The sequence below is a fragment of the Arvicanthis niloticus genome, chromosome 1 (assembly GCF_011762505.2).
Source record: "Arvicanthis niloticus isolate mArvNil1 chromosome 1, mArvNil1.pat.X, whole genome shotgun sequence".
NCBI classification, from domain to species: domain Eukaryota; kingdom Metazoa; phylum Chordata; class Mammalia; order Rodentia; family Muridae; genus Arvicanthis; species Arvicanthis niloticus.
The window spans coordinates 19,323,594-19,344,253 of NC_047658.1; the positions used below are offsets into that span (position 1 = coordinate 19,323,594).

Here is a 20,660-nt window from a genome sequence, read left to right on the forward strand (position 1 = left end):
TGTTGGGCAGTGGTGGCCCATGCATTTAATCCCAGCACTCAGAGACAGAATTCTGAGTTTGAGAACAGCTAGGTCTACAGAACAAGTTCCCAGACAGCCAGGGCTACACAGAGAAACCCTGTCTTGAAAATTGAAAACAAACAAAAAGGAGCCCAAGGACAGAGTGATAAACAACCTGGAGCTGCCTTGGTGTGAGACACAATGACCGGTGCGCAGAGTACTAGCCAGGGCATGGGAGCCACCCCAGATTCATTGGTTTGAGATATGTATATATGTAAATCTCAGACACATATATATCCCATATGTATTACATATCTGTTGCTTTTTATATGTGATAGTGTAATATCTGTAATCAGCTTTTAGGAAGTCTGGGCTGGTCTTAGATTGGAGTCCTCCTGCCTGTCTCCAGTGTGCTGGAATCACAGATTGGGCCATGTAATATTTCATGTAGATCTTAGTTATACTTAAACCGCAGCTTCCAACCCTGCAATGCTGGGGCTCTGCTCTCAGGCCCCAGATGCAGGCTCGCAGAAGTGGGGGACAGCTCTGCCATTCTCTCTGTCCACACTTACTACAGTCCTCGGCCTCTGCTTCCCTGACTGGCTCCTCTGGTCCCTAAGCATTCAGCTCACTCTAAGCACTTACTATGTGCTGGGTGTCAAGGGAGCAGGGCAGGAGATCTCTGATTTAAGAAACATAAACAGTGCCCAGCTTATGCTTTCTCTTGTTGCCTTTATTGAACAGGGGAGAAGGCAGAGTCAAGGAGCGAGCCTGATGGTTCTGCTTCCCAGGCCGCAGCACTTTACCAATCCCATCGGTGTGTGTAATAACCCGAAAATAACAAGTGTGAGTGGTACCGTGGTTTTGTACATGACCATCTGATACTCTGCAACACAAAGACTTGGAACACATGTACTACTGTGTGATGAACCTTGCAACAGAGTCTAATACGAAGAGATGCTATTGTCTGGTTCTACGTGGAAATCCATGACAGTCAAGTCCACAGAAACATACCTCGGAGCAAGGGCAGAGAGGATCAGGGAGGATGACCAGGAGGTTTCTTTGGAAAGTGTAAAATGGAAAAGTTCTAGAACTTGAAAATGGTTGCCTAATGTGAATGCACTAAAAATGGCTGTTTAGAATTTTAAGAATTTTATGTGATTTTTTATCTTAAGGAAAAATGTATAAAGGTATAACTTTTTATAGATTTTAATTGTGTGTACATGTGTGTACGTCTCTGCACATGAAGATGAAGATGTCTGCCAAGGCCAGAGGAGGGGATTGGAGCTCCTAGAGATGAAGTTGGTTCTAAGCCACCCTGAGTTATTGCTGGGAACCAAATTTGGGTCTTCAGGGAGAACAGCAAACACTCTTAACCACTAAGCCATCTCTCTGGCCCCAACAGCATATCTTTTATCACTTGACCTGTCCCAGATCCCATACACTGCTCTCTCAGCCTCATCTCCCCCTGGACCCAAGCTCTTTCCCTGTCTTCTCCCCATCATGCATCCCCATGGCTCCAGGAGTCTTCCTTGGGCCCTCAAAGTCTCAGGACCTGCCTAGTTTTGATTCCATGAGACTGACCTTTGGCATCTTGCTGCTGAAAACTCTGTTCCCAAATCTGGTTCCTCCCTTCTAGATTCTGGTTCCTGGGAACCCATGGAGTCCCCAGCAGCAGCCTCGAATTACCCAACATGGCACAGACATGGAAGCCTCAGCTTAATTTCCTTTTCAAAATGTGTTTGCTACTCCTTCACCCCAGATCCCAGTAACGTGAGCTATACACCATCTCTGCCTTCTCTAGGCATCAAGGCAAGGAAGGCCACTGAGATGCTGAGAACACAGAGCGAGGTAAACCTAACTTGTTCACTCTCAATACCCTGTCCCCCTGCTCCTGGTGCTTCTGGAGACTTCTCCAGACACCAAAGTCCTACAATTGTATCCTTAGAATTGTCTCATATCCACACTGTACTTTGAATAAAAAAAAAAAAAAAACTAATAAAATTCTGACATTAGAGAAGGAAGCTAAGGCCCAGAGAGATTTGTTACTTGCCTGAAGTCAGTAAACATCAAGGTGGAATTCAAGCTCTGAGCCCAGACTGTACTTTTTAATTGTTGCAAATCTAGCCATTCTTCCTTTTCTTGAACCAGTCTTATGGCTGTGTGTGTGTGTGTGTGTGTGTGTGTGTGTGTGAGAGAGAGAGAGAGAGAGAGAGAGAGAGAGAGAGAGAGAGAGAGAGAGAGAGAGAGAGCGCTTCACATGGTATATGAGTGGAGGCCACAGGAAAGAGCCTCACTTGTCTCTTGCTGTCAAATAGACCCCCAGGGAATTAAGCTCAGGCCAGCAAGCTTAGTGGCAAGCATCTTTCCCACTGAGCCACCTCACTGGCCCAAGGGTCTCACTTTTTTAGTCCTTGAATTCTTGGCAATCCTCCTGCTTCTTTTAGCCAACTGCTGAGAGTGCAAGCATGTTCCACCAGATCTGGTGTTCTAGGCCATTTTTAAGTGTGCCATTCAAGCCGGGCAGTGGTGGCCCATGCCTTTAATCCCAGCACTTGGGAGGCAGAGACAGGCGGATTTCTGAGTTCGAGGCCAGCCTGGTCTACAGACTGAGTTCCAGGGCAGCCAGGGCTACACAGAGAAACCCTGTCTTGAAAACAAACAAACAAACAAAAAAGTGTGCCCTTCACTGAGGGTGGTGTTCCCACTGTGGTCCAACCAGCCCTCTATAACTGTCTCATTAAAAAAAAAAAAAAATCCTGTGTCCAAGAAACAACTCTTCCCTGACCTGCTCAAAGTCCCTGGCATCCACAGACCCTTCTATCCCTATGAATCTGCTTTACTGGATATTTCATCTAATTTGTGTCTCTTTGCCTGGGTCATTTCCATGTTCATAAGTGCAGCCATTTCCCCAGAAGCACATAGCTAAGAAGGGTGCATCCAGACACAACAGCTGGTGTACGAGGGTCACTCAAACCCCACAGCCTCTGCTCTTCCAGCTGGGATGAGGAGGGCGGAGAGGACAGTCCAGCCATGAGCCCACTTCTCTTGGGCTGAGCCATCAGGTACTTCCTCACCTACATGAGACTCAGCTCAGATCCAGTGACAAGTGGACAGCTTTCTTCCAGAAAGCTCACAATCCTGAGCTCCATGGGCACAGAGGTTGAGGCCACTTACACACAAGCAAAAGTTCTTGAATCTTTCTTGGCAGAACCTGGTAGGCTCTGACAGCTTCCTGGTATCGCTGCGATCACGCCCTGCCTGACTAACCCCAATATACCCCTCCTATCATTTGACTCACACACTGATTGAAAGACAGGCTTCTGCCAAGGTCAACAGGAAATTCACTGTTGGGGGCTATGTGTGTGTTGCTCCGTGTGTGTCACTCATGTGGTGTGTACTCTGTCCACTGTGTTCTCCCTTAGTGCCTGTGTGATGGGATGGGGTAAGGCCAACAGGGCACTCAGGGCTGCGGAACACTGCTTACTCTTGGCAGATGGTCTCCACTCTACCATTATGTCACCTTTAGTGTGTGTCTGTAGTCACTAGTCGTAATGTGTCAAGGACTGCCTCATTCTAACCAGTTACAGCTGCAGTGACCGTATTTCCATATAACCAAAGGAGTCTGAGGAGTGGACATTATGGGCTAGGCCACCTTTAGCCTAGGCAGTGAGTGTCTACCTATTTGGCTTTCCCTTCCTCTCCTCTGCTGAGGGACTGGGGCGTCTTCAACCCACTCAAGAGCTGGGTAAATATTTGCTGGATAAATGTGCCATTTATTGCCATTGGCAGATTACCAGCCTTCCTAGGGCTTTTGCAAAGTAAAGGCGGTTTGTATCTTTGTTCAAGCAAGGCCAAGCAAACAGGAAGCTGGGCAGGGCGCCCTTCATCTCATGGCTCCCACTGCCATCTGCTCACCCCCTAAAGAGCCCGTGTCCCATCACGCCCGATGAGACCAGAGCAGGGGTCAGGTCCCCAGCCTGTGCTCGGGTATCAAGTGTGCTGTAAATGTCCTTCTACACCCTCTAGCTGGTATAAGGTGGCAGGCTGAGCAAGGCACAAAGAGCGAGCCAGTAAGCAGCACTCCTCCATAGCCCCTGTGTCAGCTCCTGTCTCCAGGTTCCTGCCCTGACTTCCCTCAATCATGTGCTATGATGCGGAAGTGTAAACTCAAGTAAGCTCTTCACAACCCCCCCCCCGACTTGTTTACTTGTCATGTTGTAAACATGTATCACAGCCATAGAAACCCTAACTACACACTGGCCTCCATGAGACAGCACTCAGATGCAGCGAATGTTTGGCCTACGGTGGCTTACACTGTGCGCATGGAGCTCAAAGCACCTGTACCTGTTGTTGCCGAGCTAAGCCCAGGCTGTGCTCAGAGCTTCGGGAAGGCTGTGAGGTGACATCACCGGCTGAGTGACCACAGGTAAGACAGGGCTGGAAAGCCAGGTGGGATCCTGAGCATGCGCGCTACTACAGCAAGGCCCCCCCGGTGGCTCTTGGGGGCCCTAGCTGAGGCATGGCTTGTGGTTCCTGTGTTTAGCTGTCCCAGGTCAGCAGTGATGCCTACCCACTCAGGCAGGTAAGCTGCTTCTGGTTTGAAAACTGTGTGGAAGGGGGAGCCGGGCTGGGTAAAGTTAGCCAGGTAAACAGTATCCCCACCCGTTAGGTAGGCAGCCCAGATCCCAAAGGTACCCAAGGTGATGACGGTGTGGTTGCACTGCAAGAGCAATGCAATGTCCTTGGCAGGTGATCCTTGAAGGCCATTGCCAGCAAATGCCACGTCCCCTCGGGAGGCAATGATGTTCTTCCGGCACCAGGCCATGTCATCACTGGTGACCACGAAGACTGGAGACGAGTAGCGTGCCCGGAACCTGTCCAGGGCCTTTTCCAGGTAACCCCGGTCAGCCACCACGCCCTTCCACACCTTGGGCATGACACGCACATAGTCCCCTCGGCGCACATGGACACCTACAAAGGTACTCGGCTGGCTCCCGTTCACCCGCAGACCACGCAGGAAGGCCTGGGCCTCCTCACGCACGTGGTCGTGTAGGGTGAACTCCTTCAGGATCTCTGGGCGCAGATGGTGGTAGAAGGTCCAGGAGCATGGGTACCCCGTGAAGCGCACATAGTGACCCGGGATGTGGCGGTAACGTTCCTCCATCCAGTCGTTGAGGTGGTAATTCTTCCACGGGATCCTTCTGGCTGTGTCGCTGTGCAGCACCGGGAGGCTGATCCTGAAGATGGGCGCTAGAGTGCTGTGCATGGACGCGGGGATGAAGGCAAGCCGCCCGTTCATCCTGGCCAGTGCAAACAGCGTGGCATATTCGCCCATCTGGTTCCCCAGCCGACCTCTGACATTGATGGTGAACATGCCCTCCTGGGGCAGGTGTCTTGGGTTTAAGATCACACGGGCTGGCGAGGCCCAGGGGGCAGGCAGCAGATCCAGGCGCTGGTAGCAGTGGAAGATGGTAGACAACACGAAGATCACAAAGAAGAGGTAAAAGGTGGAGAGGGGTGGGCAGACGGCCTTGATTCCTTGGTGCACTGTGAAAGAAGACAGGAGTCAAGAGGCGTGGCTGGCAGGGCGTCGTAGTCTCTCACCCAGCCCATTTAACTGTCCTCTGAGCATGGGTGGAGGTCTAAGAGCACAGCCATCAGGAAGTGTTTCTGTCTGGCTCTGAGGCCAGCCCCACCCTTTACTAGCAATGTGACGGGTCTTACTGTACCTCTCTGAATGGCTGTCACCTGTTCAATGAGTATGACTAAGCATAATGACCGAAAATTACCCCATTGCAGCCACTTCTATGATCCTGACAGTTACTTCAGGGAAAACATTAAAACTTGGTGTGATGTAGTAGCCTCTCCTTATTCACAGTTTGACCTTCTAGAGTTTCCATTACTCAGGGTCAAGTGTTGCTTGCAAATATTAAGTGGAAGTTTCTAGAAGTAAATAATCTATAACTTCTAAGTTTTGTGCCAAGGGTGATGAACTGTTTTATCGCCCACCCGGGCCCCCCCCCACCCCAGCTCTGGTGAGTCACCCTTGGTGCAGTGCATCAGGCTGTGTGCTCTGCATGCTTTGGTCACTGAGCTGTTATCCGGTCCATTGTGCTCTGGCTAGCAAGACGACTCAGCCAGCAGAGGCACTTCCAGGCAGGCCTGATGTCCTGAGCTCAATGCCTGGATGCCACGAAGTGGCAGGGGACAACCAGCCACTTCAACCAGGGAAAGTTGAGTTTCCTCTGAAGAGATTTGCAGTGCTCTGCTCCAGTAACCCTTACCTTCGTTCATAATGGCTCCAAAGGGCAAGAATAATAATAATAATGGAGAATTGATATGTCAGAGAGGCTCTATAAGTCTCCTTTAAATAGAAAAACTAACGGGGGCTGGGCAGTGGTGGCCTGCACCTTTTTTTTTTTTTTTTTTTTGGTTTTTCGAGACAGGGTTTCTCTGTATAGCCTTGGCTGTCCTGGAACTCACTCTGTAGACCAGGCTGGCCTCAAACTCAGAAATCCGCCTGCCTCTGCCTCCCAAGTGCTGGGATTAAAGGCGTGCGCCACCACCGCCCGGCTAGGCCTGCACCTTTAATCCCAGCACTTGGGAGGCAGAAACTGGTGGGTATCTGTGAGTTTGAAGCCTGTCAAAGAGTTCTAGGCTGGCCAAAGCTACAAAGAGAAACCCTGTCTCAAGAAAACACAAACAAAACCAGAGAAACTAGCAGGTTAGGCCCAGTACAGGGTGCTCACACTCATCCATGGAGCTCTTGTCACACCAGGCTGAGTACAGGGTGCTCATACCCATCCATGGAGCTCTCATCACACCAGGCTGTGTGCAGGGTGCTCACACCCATCCATGGAGCTCTTGTCACACCAGGCTGTGTACAGGGTGCTCACACCCATCCATGGAGCTCTCGTCACACCAGGTTGTGTACAGGGTGCTCACACCCATCCATGGAGCTCTTGTCACATCACCATCACAATTACTTTGCTCGAGCTGTTTCTGACTGTGCTGGATGTATAAGGTCTATAAGAATGTATGGAAATTGAAAAGTGTATAGAGCTGTGCACTGTCTGTGGTTTCAGATGGCCACTGTGGGCCTGCAGTCTACCCACACCACCAATGCTGCACTTCCAATACCCTCCCATCATGCCCAGCCCACAAGGAGTGATTGCTTCTATTACATGCCAGCTGCTAGTGGGCTAGGAGGGACAAAAGCGAATTCTCCACTGTGCATTACAGAGACCAGAACAGGCTGTGGTTGCACAGATCAGAGTTGCCACATGTGGTTTGGCTTCCTGTGGGCTCAGGTTCATTGTTCAGCTGAATCTCAGTTTCTTCTTTTGTAAGGTGAGACTGGCCATAGTACCCATGAACACTGCGTTCTCTCATTGTCTGTGTTATGACAGATTCAAGCTGCCCAGAGCTCCTGACTCTGCAGCTCAGGGTAGACCTGAGCCTGCCAAGACCAGTCAAATATAGCAAGTGAAGCAAGCACCTGCTTCTGGGCCAGAACTCAGGGGATGGGTAATGCCAACTTCCTGTTTCTGAAACACTCTATAATAGTAGGTAGGGCTTACCATTCTGGCCTTTATATGTAGGTCTGTGTTTAGCCTGTTTTCTGGGATAGAATTTGCATAGCTAAGAATCCACTCGTGTCGGTGTTCTAGTTCCACTGATGTGGCTTCTAGTGTGCTCAGAGCCAACTTAATACCGGCTTCATCCCAAAGACTGTGCGTCTACAGCCCTGGCTCATGTCCCACTTGGTACCCTACTTAGCTAAGCTGGTTTCATCTCCGTGACTTGTTGAACCACACTGGTTAGTACGTGAAAGTGTACAGCATTGGGCCCGGACACCCTTACTCATCTTTGGCCTGTCACTATGCTAGCTTGTATGGGTTTCTTTCACTTCCCACCTGTGATGGGCAATGCTGTCTCAGCTCACAAGGTGTCCATGTGGATGCTTTTTGGTTCCCTTGAGCACCTCTCTGGGGTGACATTGCTGGGTTGAATGTGGCCCTGTGGTCACTGGTTTCAGGAACCACCAACAGTATGCAAAAGTGTGTTCCATTTCTCCATCTGCTTCCCTTTGCTGTTGACTGGCTGTGGTGGGTACCGTGCAGTGGGCCCTCACTGAGAAGACCATGTGTTTTAACCTGCAGCTTCTGCCTTGGCACCCCTGGGCTTATGTGGGCTCTGATATACACAATTCATCTATGCTGGTTAGTTTTTCTCATCATCTTGACACAAGTTGCCTGGAACCTTTTCGATTGAGAAAACACCTCCATCAAACGGCCAGCAGGGGAGTTTATGATGCCATTTTCTTGATTAATTATTATGGAAGGTCTGACCTCACCATAGGCAGTGCCACCTCTGGGCAGGTGGTCCTGGATTATGGAAGAGCAAACCACGGAGAACAAGCCCTAAGCAGCCCTGCGCCATGGTCTTTGCTTCAGGCCCCGCTCCAGCTCCTGTTCTGGCTTCCACTTATGACGGACTGTAAACTTCAAGCTGAAATGCATCCTATCCTCCCCAGTTGCTTTTGGTAATGATGTTTATCACACCAGCAGAAAAAAAGAGACTGACATACCACCCTAAGGACAGGGGGGACAGCCTCTTCCTCTCTTACGAGTCTCTTTATGCATCCAGACTCCAGCTCTCTCAGGACCCCGCAAAGCCTTCAGGCATCTGCTCCACCATACTGGTATCTGCTCTTTCCTGCTTATTCTCTGTCCAGGCCTCAGTGTGAGGCAGGCTCCCTCAGCTCCGTCACTCCTGTATCCCGAGGCCTTACTTTATTATTAACCTGACCATTTCTGGAAGTCTGTACATTCTTGGAGTTTAACTTGGGTTCCCAGAAAGGTCAGGCAGCTCTGACCACAGGACACCGCACATCACACACACCAGGTCTGACAGAAATATCACTCTGGCACTGCTTCACTTGCCGCAGAGCAAATCCATCCTCTCCCCCGACGCCAGCTCCTTCTTTTCTCATCCCAATCATTTTCTCTCTCGTCTCCTGGCTCGCCACCTGGCTCGAAGACGATCACCCAGCCCAGCCAGCACCATAGAGCAGAGCTGTGTCAGAGAACCCAGGCAGAGAGGAGAAAGAACTCAAGACAGCGTGCAGTCTCCAGAGAGGGAGTGAACCTCGGAACACTTCCTGGTAAACGCAGCTGCTTTGGGAAGTGCCCTGTTGCTGCCATCTTGAGGAAGCCCAGCCTTCATCCGGCTATGCCAAGAGCGCCCTCTTGAGGCTGTTCCACCGGAAGGCCATGAAGCCCGGCAGAGTGGGAGCTGTGCCACCCACCTCATTTTCCTGAGGCTGCTAATGAGACCCTCCAGCAGGTTACTGTGGAGAGCAAACAGGTTTAAGCTCTCCTGAAGTCAGACCCTGTGAGAGTTAAGGTCTCAGTACTTGGGGAATGCCATACCATCTCTGAATTGAGGACCAGCCACTTCCTGGATGGGCTTGGCTCTCTCACAGTGGATGCCTTCTGGGGGTAATCCCCCAGCCAGGTCAGACATGCAGAACAAAGTGAGGAAGAGAGGTTCCTCTGGAGACAACTTAAGGACTTACCAGCTAAGCAGGCAGGATCCTGCAGCAGACCCAGACCCTCTCTAGATGTCCCGACAGCCATCTTTCTGAAGCCACGACACCTGTCCCTGCTCCACAGCAAGCCGTTCTCAATTGTCTACAGAACAGACCAGCTTCCTGTCTTTCTTTCTAGAAGGTAGCCTGACAGTGCCAAGGCTGGGGCAGACTTGAGAGGACTTGCTGGATCCACAAGTCCCATGTGCCACCCTATTGCTCACATAGCCTTTGCTGGGGACATGGTTCTTGGATGTGGGGCCTGTTGGCTTGAGCCTTCTCTTTTTTTTTCCTTCTCTTTTTTTTTTTTGTTGTTGTTTTTGTTTGTTTGTTTGTTTGTTTGTTTTCGAGACAGGGTTTCTCTGTGTAGTCCTGGCTGTCCTGGACTCACTCTGTAGACCAGGCTGGCCTCGAACTCAGAAATCTGCCTGCCTCTGCCTCCCAGGTGCTGGGATTAAAGGCGTGCGCCACCACTGCCCGTCCCAAGCCTTCTCTTAAAGCTTACTCTTCCCCCGTCCAAGAGTCTTGTAGCTCTCATTTGTCCATGTCCCTGCTCCTCTAAGATCTTCAAGGGTCACCTGGCAGTACAGAGGGATCTCTTACTCTCGGGGCACCAGGTCCCTGAGTCTCATCCTGGGCCAGTTCTATACACTGGCAAGACAGGGGCTGTGAATGGGATGGGTGCTCAAGAACAAACCACACACACTCTTACCTTGCTCAGAGGGAAGCCACAATTCTCAGATGTTCAGAACACTACAGTGTGTAAGCGCTTCAGGCTAAAAACCCCGGGGCCTTATCCACCAGTTGCTGGGGTGGGAGGCAGCAGGGAGGAGGAAGAGCTGCCTTTGGCCTTTGCCGCCTTCGCCTTCTTTTCCTCCCCACGTTCAACCAGGCTCAAAGTACTCTCCATTGCCCTCCGTGCAGACAGCACTGGCCTCTGGTTTCCCCGCAGCTGGTCTGAGGCTTGGAATTTCAGAGCTTGAAAGCAACTGACCTTATACTGAATTAACCCTGTGGCAGGAGGTTGCAGGATGGGGAGGGGCTGGCTGGCTTTGGGGTCGGCCAAAAGCAGGGGCTGGCAAGCTAAACTCCCTAGTTAAGAGGGGCTGGGGCAAGCGGGAACAGTCCGGACCCCAATCCCAGGACCCCCAGCTGCAGCTGTACTCCTACCTGCTTGGCTCCTTCTAGGCCAGTTTGTTCGGGGCCACCAAGCTGCAAGCCTGCTGGGGGCGACAGTGCTCCTGTCCCACGCAGTCTCGGGTGGCATGGCTGGCAAGGGTCCCTGTGGGAAAGCGTGGCTGCTGTTGGCTAGGGTTTGGGGCGGGCGGCAGTGTTGGATTCTGCGGGCTCTGCTTTCAGCTCCCGCCCAGAACCCCCACTAGCCTGGGCCTGAGAACAGCCAGTCTCATTCCTCCTGAGAGTCCACCAAGTGCTGCTCCTGCAGAAGAGTGTGGGGATGACGGACTACAGGACACTCTTTTCTTCTCCAGGCAGGTTTGACCAATGGCTGAGTCCTAACAGCCAGGTAGGAGGTGCATGCCGAAGAGGGGCAGGCAGGCAGAGTCCCTTATAGATCCCACTGGCCCAGCAAGGCTATGGGCCTACGGAGTTTAGTTGGGCCTACCACTGAGAGGTAGGAATGCTGTAGGCCCAAATGGGCAGGGGCTAGTTCCCGCCTGCCCTCAAAGAACACAGAGAACTCACAGCCTGCTACTTCACAGTGTTAAGAGCCAGAGGGTGGGACCTTGAAATTACCTACCAAGAAATGTGTTTACATGAGGGGCTGAGGATGGGGAACTCAATGCTACGTTATGGGTGCATAATGGCTGCAGACTCCTGGGGACAGGGACCAGGCCTGCGGATTGGGCAAGGGAGGCACCTTGTATGGAAAATGTCAGTGGAGCACAGGGCTGTGAGGTTTAGAGGTAGGGGTACATGCAGGGGGCTCAGGAAAGTCCCGAGATCGCCAGTCCCACGAGGGGGAAGTTGGGAGCCTTAGTCCTCTGGCTCCTAATGCTCCCTGGGCTCTGGTTTCTGGTTTCTAAGCGCCTTGGCATCGGGCACACACCTTATACCACCTCCTGCTTTTTCTCTTTCCTTCTATATTTTCTATACCCCAGCATCAGCTCCCCCATCTGCTCCGAGGGCCCGAGCACTGGGGGGAGTGTAGGGATTTGGATCCAGGTCTGAGATTTGGGGTAGCAGGTGGGGCCACCTCCTGGCAAGTCCCAGAAATGTAAGTGCAGGGTCCCAACACCCTGAACCCTAAAGGAAGGCCAGGCGCTGCCTTCCCAGTATCTGAGGGGGCTGCTCTCCAACTCCAAGGCGCTGTTGCTTTCCAGCTCCCTCACCACAACCTTCCCTCAGCTCTCTTCTCTGGCTATACACCTGGAGGGGAAAGGGTTAAGGGTGGAGGGCTGGGGTAGGTGGCAGAGAGGCCAGGGCCTTTTGGCAATAATCCCCCTTCCGTGCCCTGGGTGTGGAAAACACGGTTAGAACCCCATGTGGGAAAGGCTTCCACTCGGACCCACGTGGGCCAAGGCCTCATCTGATTTCCTGCCAGGCAACACTAGTTCTCCTTTCCCTCTGGAGCCTCTTCCTGTCCTCTCCATCAGGCTTTTGTGTGTGTCTCTGAGCCGACCTGCTCTTCCCTCCCAACCCTCCTAGCTTCCTGTCATCCAACTATCCATCCCGGAGTCCAGTCCTCAGCCCTGCCCTGTCTAGCCCTTCTCCAGCTTTCCCTGGGGTGTGTGTGGGTTTTGGCTTCTCTGTGTTTCCTCTCGCAGCCAGGCTCCTCCATCTCCTCCTTGACTCGCTCTCCTAGGTCTTCACATCTGTTGGGCCTGCCGGCTCCTCATCTACCCTCACCCTCTCCCCAGGGCCTCTACCCCTCGACACTGATGGATAACTTTGGGGTGTTAAGCTCTGGATTAGTTCAGGCAAAATTCTCGATTTTGCTTGCGTTCTTTCCCTCTGGGTTATGTAAACAGTAATTCTCCCCAGATGGAACTATTTTCCTCGCTTCAAGGCAGCTGGGGAGGGGGCTCAGGCAGGACCGGGAGGAATGCAGGGTCTGCAGGAATCCTCAGCAGGGTGGAGACCGACTGACCCCATCTGCCACCTCTGCCTACAGGTGCTGGCTCTGCTGTGACCACGCCTGTTGTTCTCAGCCTCCTGCTCCTCCTTAGCCGGGCCGCCTCAGACCCATGCTATGACCCAGGAGGGCAGCCTCGCTTTTGCCTCCCACCAGTGACCCAGTTGGTTGGCAAGGCAGCAGCCCCCTGCTCTCAGACCTGTGCTCTTCCTGCAGCCAGTCCTGGCCCTGCCTGCAATGGTAGTCTGACCCTGGACCTGGATGGCTCCTTCCTCTTGACATCTGTCACCCTGCGTTTCTGCACCGCAGGACCTCCAGCCCTGGTTCTTTCTGCTGCCTGGGCCATTGGAGGCCCCTGGAGGCCACTATGGCGTAGGCCTGCCTGGCCTGGGGTTCTGGGGGGGCCCAAGAAGGTAACCTTTCACTCCCTACCAGGCCCCAAGACCAGGATAGTGGCCAGCTACCTCCGTGTGGAATTCGGGGGGAAAGCAGGGCTGGTGACCACGGGAGTAAGAGGCCGCTGCCAGTGCCACGGCCATGCTGCCCACTGTGCCACTCGGGCCCAGCCCCCACGTTGCCGCTGCCGCCACCATACCACTGGCCCAGGGTGTGAAAGCTGTCGCCCGTCCCATCGAGACTGGCCCTGGCGACCTGCCACGCCCCAGCACCCTCACCCATGCTTGCGTAAGTCGTGGGTCTTGCTCCCAATCCTTGCCACCATTTGGCTCCCTGGGACAGCATGCCAACACGCATTGGCCCCTTGTCCCAAAGCATGCAGAGTGTTCTCTTTCCTTCAGAAATGCTTTTCCTTGCTTGCTCTCGCAGTGTGCTGTGGGCTGGTTCTCTTTTCTTGTTTGCCAAGCATGTCAGACACACGGAGAAACACACAAAACCCCTCTGTCAGGGACTCCACCCCCAGATGTGACCAGTGGGCACATCAAAGCAGTCCTGGGCAGATCATATCCCAGGGTCTGGTGTGGCTCCTGGTTTGGCCAAGGGTACAGGCAGACATACTTCCTGACTCCTGGGAGACACAGCACAGGGGATATTTAATTAGGAAACATTCTGATGTGCCACCAGCTGCCAGCCTACTGTCTGGATAAGGAGACTGCAGCCATCATTCACTAACAAAAGGGCACACTGTGTGACCTGCAATGACCATCTATCCGGCTCCCAGTGGGTGCTGCCATACTAAGTGACCCTAAACACAATTAGGAGCGGCTTTATCAGACGGTTTTGGCCCAGTTTTGGCTCCTCTGCTCACAGTCATGTGGTCTCAGGCAAGGGACCTGACCTCTCTGTGCCTGGTTTCTTATCCTATAAAGTGGGGACAGTGACAGCACTGTCCTTAAGCCTGCAGAGAGGCCAGGGAGCCAGAGCCCTGGGAGCAAAAGTCTGCCCCTCCACTGAGCACCCACCATGACATTCCCAGGTAGAAAGGAGAGCCTGGCAGGATGCAGAGCTGAGATGATTCTTAGGGAATTGTCTTCCTAGATGCTGCCACCTCCAGGACGCATTCTGGCCTCCAGAACCACCTTTGTCTATAACCTTGGAAGGAGGTCTAAATACCTTCAGGCCCATGGACAATTAATCTACTGACATGGCCTTCTGCCCTCCACCATCCCAGGGACCAGCAGAGGAGACTCACGTGTCCTGATGCAGGGGCAGGCTTCATGCAGGGTGTGGACAGGGCCTGGGTGCTGGGGAGGCTGTATCCCTGAGTATGACCACAGCTGCCCACGTTAGAAGTGCAGCCCTGGGAACCTGGATGAGAGGCAGAGATATGTTCCTGTGGCTTTACAGAGTGGTAGCTCGACTGTCCCCTGCCTGTCAGGTTCTCTCAGAAGGGGACATGAGGCAAAGCCATTACTGTACTGTGGGTCAGAAAAGAGCTAAACTCTACATCTGAAAAGTGGAGCAACCTTGTCACTCAGAACCACCCAAACCCCTGGGAGACAGCAGAGAGCCTCCCTGGACAGGGAGCAACAGAGGTCAGGGCAGGGACTCATTTTCTTAAGAACACACAGCTGCCTCTACCCTTACGGCACCATGACTCCTCTGCTCGGCTCCAGGGAGCTAGCAGGCCAGGCTCTCGGCCTCTAGGTCAAGTCTTTTCATAGCATGACCAGGTCCTCTGCTCTACCGTCCTTCTGAATTCCTGGTAGAAGTATAAGACCTCAGGCCTGGCGATGCTGGATGAGCCCTTGATTTATGTGGGTGGGTTTTTCTTTCTTTTCTTTTTTGACGTCTCACCATGCAGTCTTCACTGCCTGGAGCTTGCTATGTAAAGCAGGCTAGCCTTGAACTCATAGAGATCCACCTGCCTTTGCCTCCTGAGTGCTGGGATTAAAAGTGTGCCCACCATGCCCAGCAGTTTATGTGGTTTTCAAGAACTCGCCAGGCAGGGTAGGGCTCTCCTGTCCATCAGCACCCAGGAAACTGAAGCAAGAAGATCAGAAGTTCTAGGTCAGTTGGGGCTTCACGAGGAAGGAGCTCTTTCCTGAGCTGGTTCTCCCCAGATCAACCAAACAGATAGATGAAGTTTTCTAGTGTCTCTCTGTGATGAACAGCGGGTGTGGAAGGCACAGAGGTCCTTGTGCTTACAGATGACCACGAGGGGAGCCCGGGATGTTTAAAACATGGAGTTGTCTCTTCACTGGGAGAGATGTTGTCACCTGTTTTCCACCCAGAAGGTTGGGAATGGATATGGTTAATATCCTGGTGACCTCTGCGTCACCCGTGTGGCTGAGACCACACCAGATTGTCCCCCACACCCTCGTCTTGGGCTTGTTTTCTCAGTTTATATCTGACAAAAGATGTCACTAGTCCTGTAGGAGGAGTTTCTTTTTTCTTTTTCTTTTTTTTTGTTTTTCAAGACAGGGTTTCTCTGTGTAGCCCTGGCTATCCTGGAACTCACTCTAGACCAGGCTGGCCTCGAACTCAGAAATCCGCCTGCTTCTGCCTCCCAAGTGCTGGAATTAAAGGCGTGCGCCACCACCGCCCGGCTTACGAGGAGTTTCAGTGTCTTAAGCTGTTCTGCACACAGGATTGAGTTCATTGTCACCAGGAAACTTGACCAAATTGTGCTGTGCCTAGTTAACTATGTCTAAAATAAACTGCTCAGGGGTCAGACTCCCAGTCTGAACCAACACCAGCTACAGAGCCATGCTGAACTGAACTGTCTTCTTCCCTCCCACGGATTGTCACCCTGCTGGCTGTGGTGGCCAGAAATCCCTGCAGTGTGGTTACACAGTTATACCCTGCTGGCTGTGGTGGCCAGAGACCTCTGCAGTGTGGTTATACAGTTATACCCTGCTGGCAGTGGTGGCCAGAGACCCCTGCAGTATGGTTATACAGTTATACCCTGCTGGTGGTGGTGGCCAGAGACCCCTGCAGTGCGGTTACACAGTTACTGCCTTCGGGAATCTGAAAGATGCTGTCAGGAAAAAGCACATGTTCAACAAGCCTGTGGGCCCTGTGGAAGCTCATGGGGTGCTGACACAGCTCAGATTTTGCTTCTGGCTCCCTCCAGGGTGTGCAGCCTTGGGCAGGTGACTTCACCTCTCCGTCTCATTCCCCCCACCTGCGGATGTGGGTGGGGTGTCCTGAATATACACACTTGGCACATGGAGCGTAGGAGCACTGTAGGCCTAGTGCACACTCTAGGATAAGCGTGTTTATCCTAATCTCCTTGGAAGTAAACACAGCAAATGCCATCCTGCAGTCTATAAATGTACAGAGCTGTAGGATATAGTGCCCCCCTTTGGGCAGAAGCAGGGACTGCTCCAACCCAGCCTATCCTTTCAGCACCATGACCTCTCAGGAAGGTCACAGGCTAACCGGTGACCCTTGGAATACCATAGTTTATCATGAGAATTAAGATATCCTGGGAATGAGCTCAAGGCAGTCTCTAAAACCAAAGGCCTACATTCCTTCCTGAGAACAGGATGGTAGGAAGAAAGCTGGGGACGGGATGAGTCTGGCCCTAATGTGTCTGTGTGACAGTCTCTAACCTCATCTTGTCCCCAGCCTGTTCCTGCAATCAGCATGCCCGACGCTGCCGATTCAACTCCGAGCTGTTCAGGTTGTCAGGTGGCCGTAGTGGGGGTGTGTGTGAGCGATGCCGCCACCACACAGCTGGGCGGCACTGCCACTACTGCCAGCCAGGGTTCTGGAGGGACCCGAGCCAGCCCATCACTAGTCACAAGGCATGCAGGGGTGAGTGTGGCCTGAAGCCAAGCCAAAGGGGAAGGACAGAGCTAGGATTCTGGAATGGCAGGTACAGAGGTGGTGTGAAAGAGGCAGCTGGAGTTTAGATGGTCGGGTTTGGGGATCGGGACATGGATTTTGTAGGGAACCTATTGGCCCCAAGTAACACACTCATTCTGTCATGAAGCCTGCCAGTGCCACCCAATCGGAGCAACGGGAGGGATGTGCAACCAGACCAGTGGCCAGTGCTCCTGCAAGTTAGGGGTCACAGGCCTGACGTGCAATCACTGTGGTCCTGGGTACCAGCAGAGCCGCTCACCCAGGATGCCCTGCCAAAGTGAGTCCTATAGCACAGGAAGCCATAAGTCCAGAATTGGAGTGGGGGAGATGACAGTCCAGGTTTCAGGGGACAACTGCAGTGTGTGGGTTTGGCTTTTGGGTGGCAGTGGATGAATTCTGAATCTTCTATGAATTCGGGTGGGAAACTCCAGACTCTTCAATTTGGCAAATTGAAGGCCGAGGTTTTGGCCTCCAGCTCTGATGAGGGAAGGAGTGGGTCCTACTGAGAGACAGGGATGGCTGTACCCTTGAGAGTTGCATGTCTAGGTTCCTAACGGTAATTCCTAGAGTTTAAGTTGCATTTCTCCTCTGATCTGACAGGAATTCCAGAGGCAACGACCACCCTTGCTACTACCCCTGCTGCATCTCGATCAGGTAAGAGGTTGTCACAGACATTCCCAGCAGCAAAAGGGGGTCCAGAATGGGATGACCAGGTCCAGAGGGTACCCAGCCTATTTTTGTTGTTTTTGGTTTGATTTGTTCTTATTTATTTATTTATTTATTGAGACAGGGTTTTTCTGGGTAGCCCTGGTAGAACTTGGTCTGTAGACCAGGCTGGTCTTGAACTCAGAGACTGGCCAGCCTTTGCCTCCAAAGTGCTGGGATCAAAGGCGTGTGCCACCATGACTGGCCTCCAGCCCTTCTTGAGGGTGCAGACAGTCCATCTGTCTGTGGAAATGGGGTGGGGAGATGGGCTGTGGTCCGGCCATAGGAGCCCACTGCAGAGAGCATGGCCCTCTCCAGACCCACAGTGTCAAGGCTATTGCAATGTCTCCGTCAGCAGTGTGCATATGAACCTTCAGAGGTACTGTCTGCAGGACTATGGTAAGTGAGAGAGGAAAACAGGCCTGCCTTCTCCCCGCCCTTCTGTTTCCTTATTGTAAATGGGAAAGAATGTTAGACCCTAAAGGACTGTTCTTCACCAGGATGAGACAGAACAGAAGACAATGGTGGGAGACAGTGGGAGGAATCCCTCTGCTTCCTGTGGCTTCTGGTCCCCCATATTCTCGAACTTGCTGTGCATCCTGTCCTTTAGCCTGACCTCTCTGAGAGCTGGAAGGAGGAGAGGGATGGAGATGGAGAGAAGGCCTTGTCATAGCCCGTGTTCTCTCCTGTCTCAGATCTGAGCCTTTGCCTTTCTCTCCATCCATGCACAGCAGTGTCCAATCCTATCAGATACTCAGTGGTCAGGCCTAGCCAGAAAAGTACAAGGTGACCACTCCTGGTTACCTCCTTCTGTCCAGAAGTGGACCATGGGCCGATTTGCCCTCAGGATCATCAGCTGACTTCAGTGTCACACATCTTTGAGGTGGAGCTTCTCCCACCCTCTTCTCAGGGGTACTGACCCCACAGATCTGTCTTGCTAGCCAGCGCCTCGCCCCCAGGCCTTCCTAACCCTCCCCTACTACAGCACTGATTCACAGTAGCATGACATCAGTCAAGTCTCAGCCCTCAGCACTCACTTCATTCTGCGAACCTCCAATTCACCCCAGAGGCAAGACCCACGTCTCCCGAGGAACCATCTCACTCTGTTCTACTAATGCTCTGGACTTAGCTTAGCATGCTGGTGCAAACTCAAAGTCTCCAGTTCCCCAGAGGCTGAGGCAGAAGAAATGCAACGAGTTCTGGATCAGCTTAGGCTACAGAGTAAATTCTAGACCAACCCCAACATTTTAGTGAGACCTTATTACCAAGAAAGTAGCCCTGGAATCTTGAGGCTACTGTCAATAGTAACATGACACCAAAAGTTCCCAGCCAGCCTTACCTGAAGCTCTTAGGATGCTCTCCCCGACTGATCTCTGGTGAGCGCTACTCTGAACGTCCACCTCCCTCACCCTTCTTAACCACAACCCTGAAACCCTGCTTCACATACTCTTCTTGATTCCATTTTTAGGCACACCCTCCTCCCAAACCCCCACTCTCTACCCCCAGGTCCTGCAACTCACATGGCCCTGACAACCACGGTCCTGGATTTCTCCCCTCCCCCACTGCACATGCTATTAGCGTCCACCCTCCTAGACCACAGCATACGTTCTTCCCAACTTTGATCCTGGCCTCCCTTTCATACGTCTAGACCAGTGGTTCTCAACCTCCAAATGTAGTTTCTCTTGTTGTAGTGACTCCTCAACCATAAAATTATTCCCGTTGCTGCTTCATAACTGTAATTTTTCCTCTGTTATGAATCGCAATGTAAATACCTGTATTTTCCGGTGGTCTAAGGCGACCACTGTGCCTACAAGTTGAGAACCGCAGATCTAGGTCCTTGCCTGTCCCTTCCCACCGCCACATGGCGGTGTCATCTCCATCAGGCCTGCCCTCACTTCTCAGGGCCAGCCTCCCACTTGCCTGACATGGTGTCTTCCCTCAGTTCTGCACGCCCAGGTTGCAGAGTCCGCACAGGTTTCAGCATCATCGTCGTCCTCGACGTCCTTGTCGGAGGCCGCAGGCCCGGAGTGGTGGCGGCTGGCCGTGCACGTGCTGGCAGTGTTCAAACAGCGTGCGTGGCCACCCGTGCGCCGCGGCGGCCAGGTGGCCTGGGTGCCCCGCGCTGACCTGTCCTGCGGCTGCCTGCGCCTGCGCCCTGGCGCTGACTACCTCCTGCTGGGCAGCGCTGCGGAGGACCACGCGGACCCTGCGCGCCTCATTCTCAACCGCCACGGTCTCGCGCTGCCCTGGAGGCCACGTTGGGCCCGGCCCCTGCGGCGGCTGCAACAGAAGGAGCGCGGTGGCGCCTGCCGAGGCCTGCTGCCACCCACACGGAGTCCTGGGCCTGGGAACTAAAGTGAGCGACTATCGAAGGTGTGAGTCCCCAGAACCAATCAGAAGCTGCAGTGCCCGTGACGCCACTCCGCATGGTCCTCTGCCACGTGGGCGCTAGCGACATTTAGCAAAAGGCGGGAAGCTTCAAGCAGGCTTTTGGGACCGGAAGTGACTGCTTTGGCCCGTGAGCCTTAAAGGTTATTTGTCAGAATAAAGGCTCATGTCTCGTGGAATTGTGTCTACAGATCCCTCATCCGTATTGGGAGAGTCTAAGGCAACGAAAAGAGGGCTTGATGTGCCAAGCTTAAATTCTAAAAAAAAGTTACCTGGGAGGAAGTGGCCAATGTATTTGGAAGTGAAAGGACTCCAGTGGAAGCACTGGGTTCTAGTTAGATTGTGTTGTTTGATGATTAACCAGAAGACTAGGTAGGGCTGGGAAAGGCAAGAAATTTGACAAAGGTGCCTGCCCAGTAGTCTCAGATCCAGAAAGCTTGGCATTTAGATACTTCATTATTCTGATGGGGGAGGGGGAGGCTTCGAATATCACTTAGTCTTGAAATAAAGTCTAGAGCCATGGTGGCCCACTTCTCAGCACTTAGGAGGTAAAGGATCAGGAGTCCAGGGATTATCTAACAAGTGTAATCTGAAGCCAAAACCTATTCA

General features: G+C 52.6%; 2 protein-coding genes across 3 annotated transcripts; one reads left to right on the forward strand and one right to left on the reverse strand.

The window, feature by feature from the left end:
• Positions 1-2,162: 2,162 nt before the first annotated feature.
• On the reverse strand, positions 2,163-19,878 carry LOC117694287 (galactoside 2-alpha-L-fucosyltransferase Sec1). The gene is made up of 4 exons (XM_034485121.2): positions 19,584-19,878; positions 14,338-14,453; positions 10,766-10,877; positions 2,163-5,550 (listed from the first exon to the last, which is right to left on the reverse strand). Exons 1-4 carry the CDS (start codon positions 19,648-19,650, stop codon positions 4,409-4,411), a joined length of 1,437 nt encoding a protein of 478 aa, XP_034341012.2. The 5' UTR covers positions 19,651-19,878; the 3' UTR covers positions 2,163-4,408.
• Ntn5 (netrin 5) lies at positions 10,875-20,230 on the forward strand. Of its 2 annotated transcripts, XM_034500801.2 has the most exons (7): positions 10,875-11,085; positions 12,729-13,373; positions 16,719-16,907; positions 17,086-17,235; positions 17,559-17,612; positions 17,982-18,062; positions 19,606-20,230. In XM_034500801.2, exons 1-7 carry the CDS (start codon positions 11,052-11,054, stop codon positions 20,016-20,018), a joined length of 1,566 nt encoding a protein of 521 aa, XP_034356692.1. In that variant the 5' UTR covers positions 10,875-11,051; the 3' UTR covers positions 20,019-20,230. The 2 variants fall into 2 exon arrangements, with proteins under 2 accessions (XP_034356692.1, XP_076790298.1); XM_076934183.1 differs by lacking the exon at positions 17,982-18,062.
• Positions 20,231-20,660: the final 430 nt, after the last annotated feature.

Bases quoted from the DNA above. Each gene is read 5' to 3' on its own strand.
- Ntn5 (XM_034500801.2), top strand. From the start codon at position 11,052: ATGACGGACTACAGGACACTCTTTTCTTCTCCAG. The intron at 13,374-16,718 runs GTAAGTCGTGGG...TCTTGTCCCCAG, and splicing joins GCACCCTCACCCATGCTTGC to CCTGTTCCTGCAATCAGCAT. The intron at 17,613-17,981 runs GTAAGAGGTTGT...GGCCCTCTCCAG, and splicing joins CCCTGCTGCATCTCGATCAG to ACCCACAGTGTCAAGGCTAT.
- LOC117694287 (XM_034485121.2), bottom strand. From the start codon at position 19,650: ATGATGCTGAAACCTGTGCGGACTCTGCAACCTGGGCGTGCAGAACTG. The intron at 14,454-19,583 runs GCAAGTGGGAGG...CCTCTCATCCAG, and splicing joins GAGGGAAGACACCATGTCAG to GTTCCCAGGGCTGCACTTCT. The intron at 10,878-14,337 runs GTGAGTCTCCTC...GCTTTCCCACAG, and splicing joins CTGCCCCTGCATCAGGACAC to GGACCCTTGCCAGCCATGCC.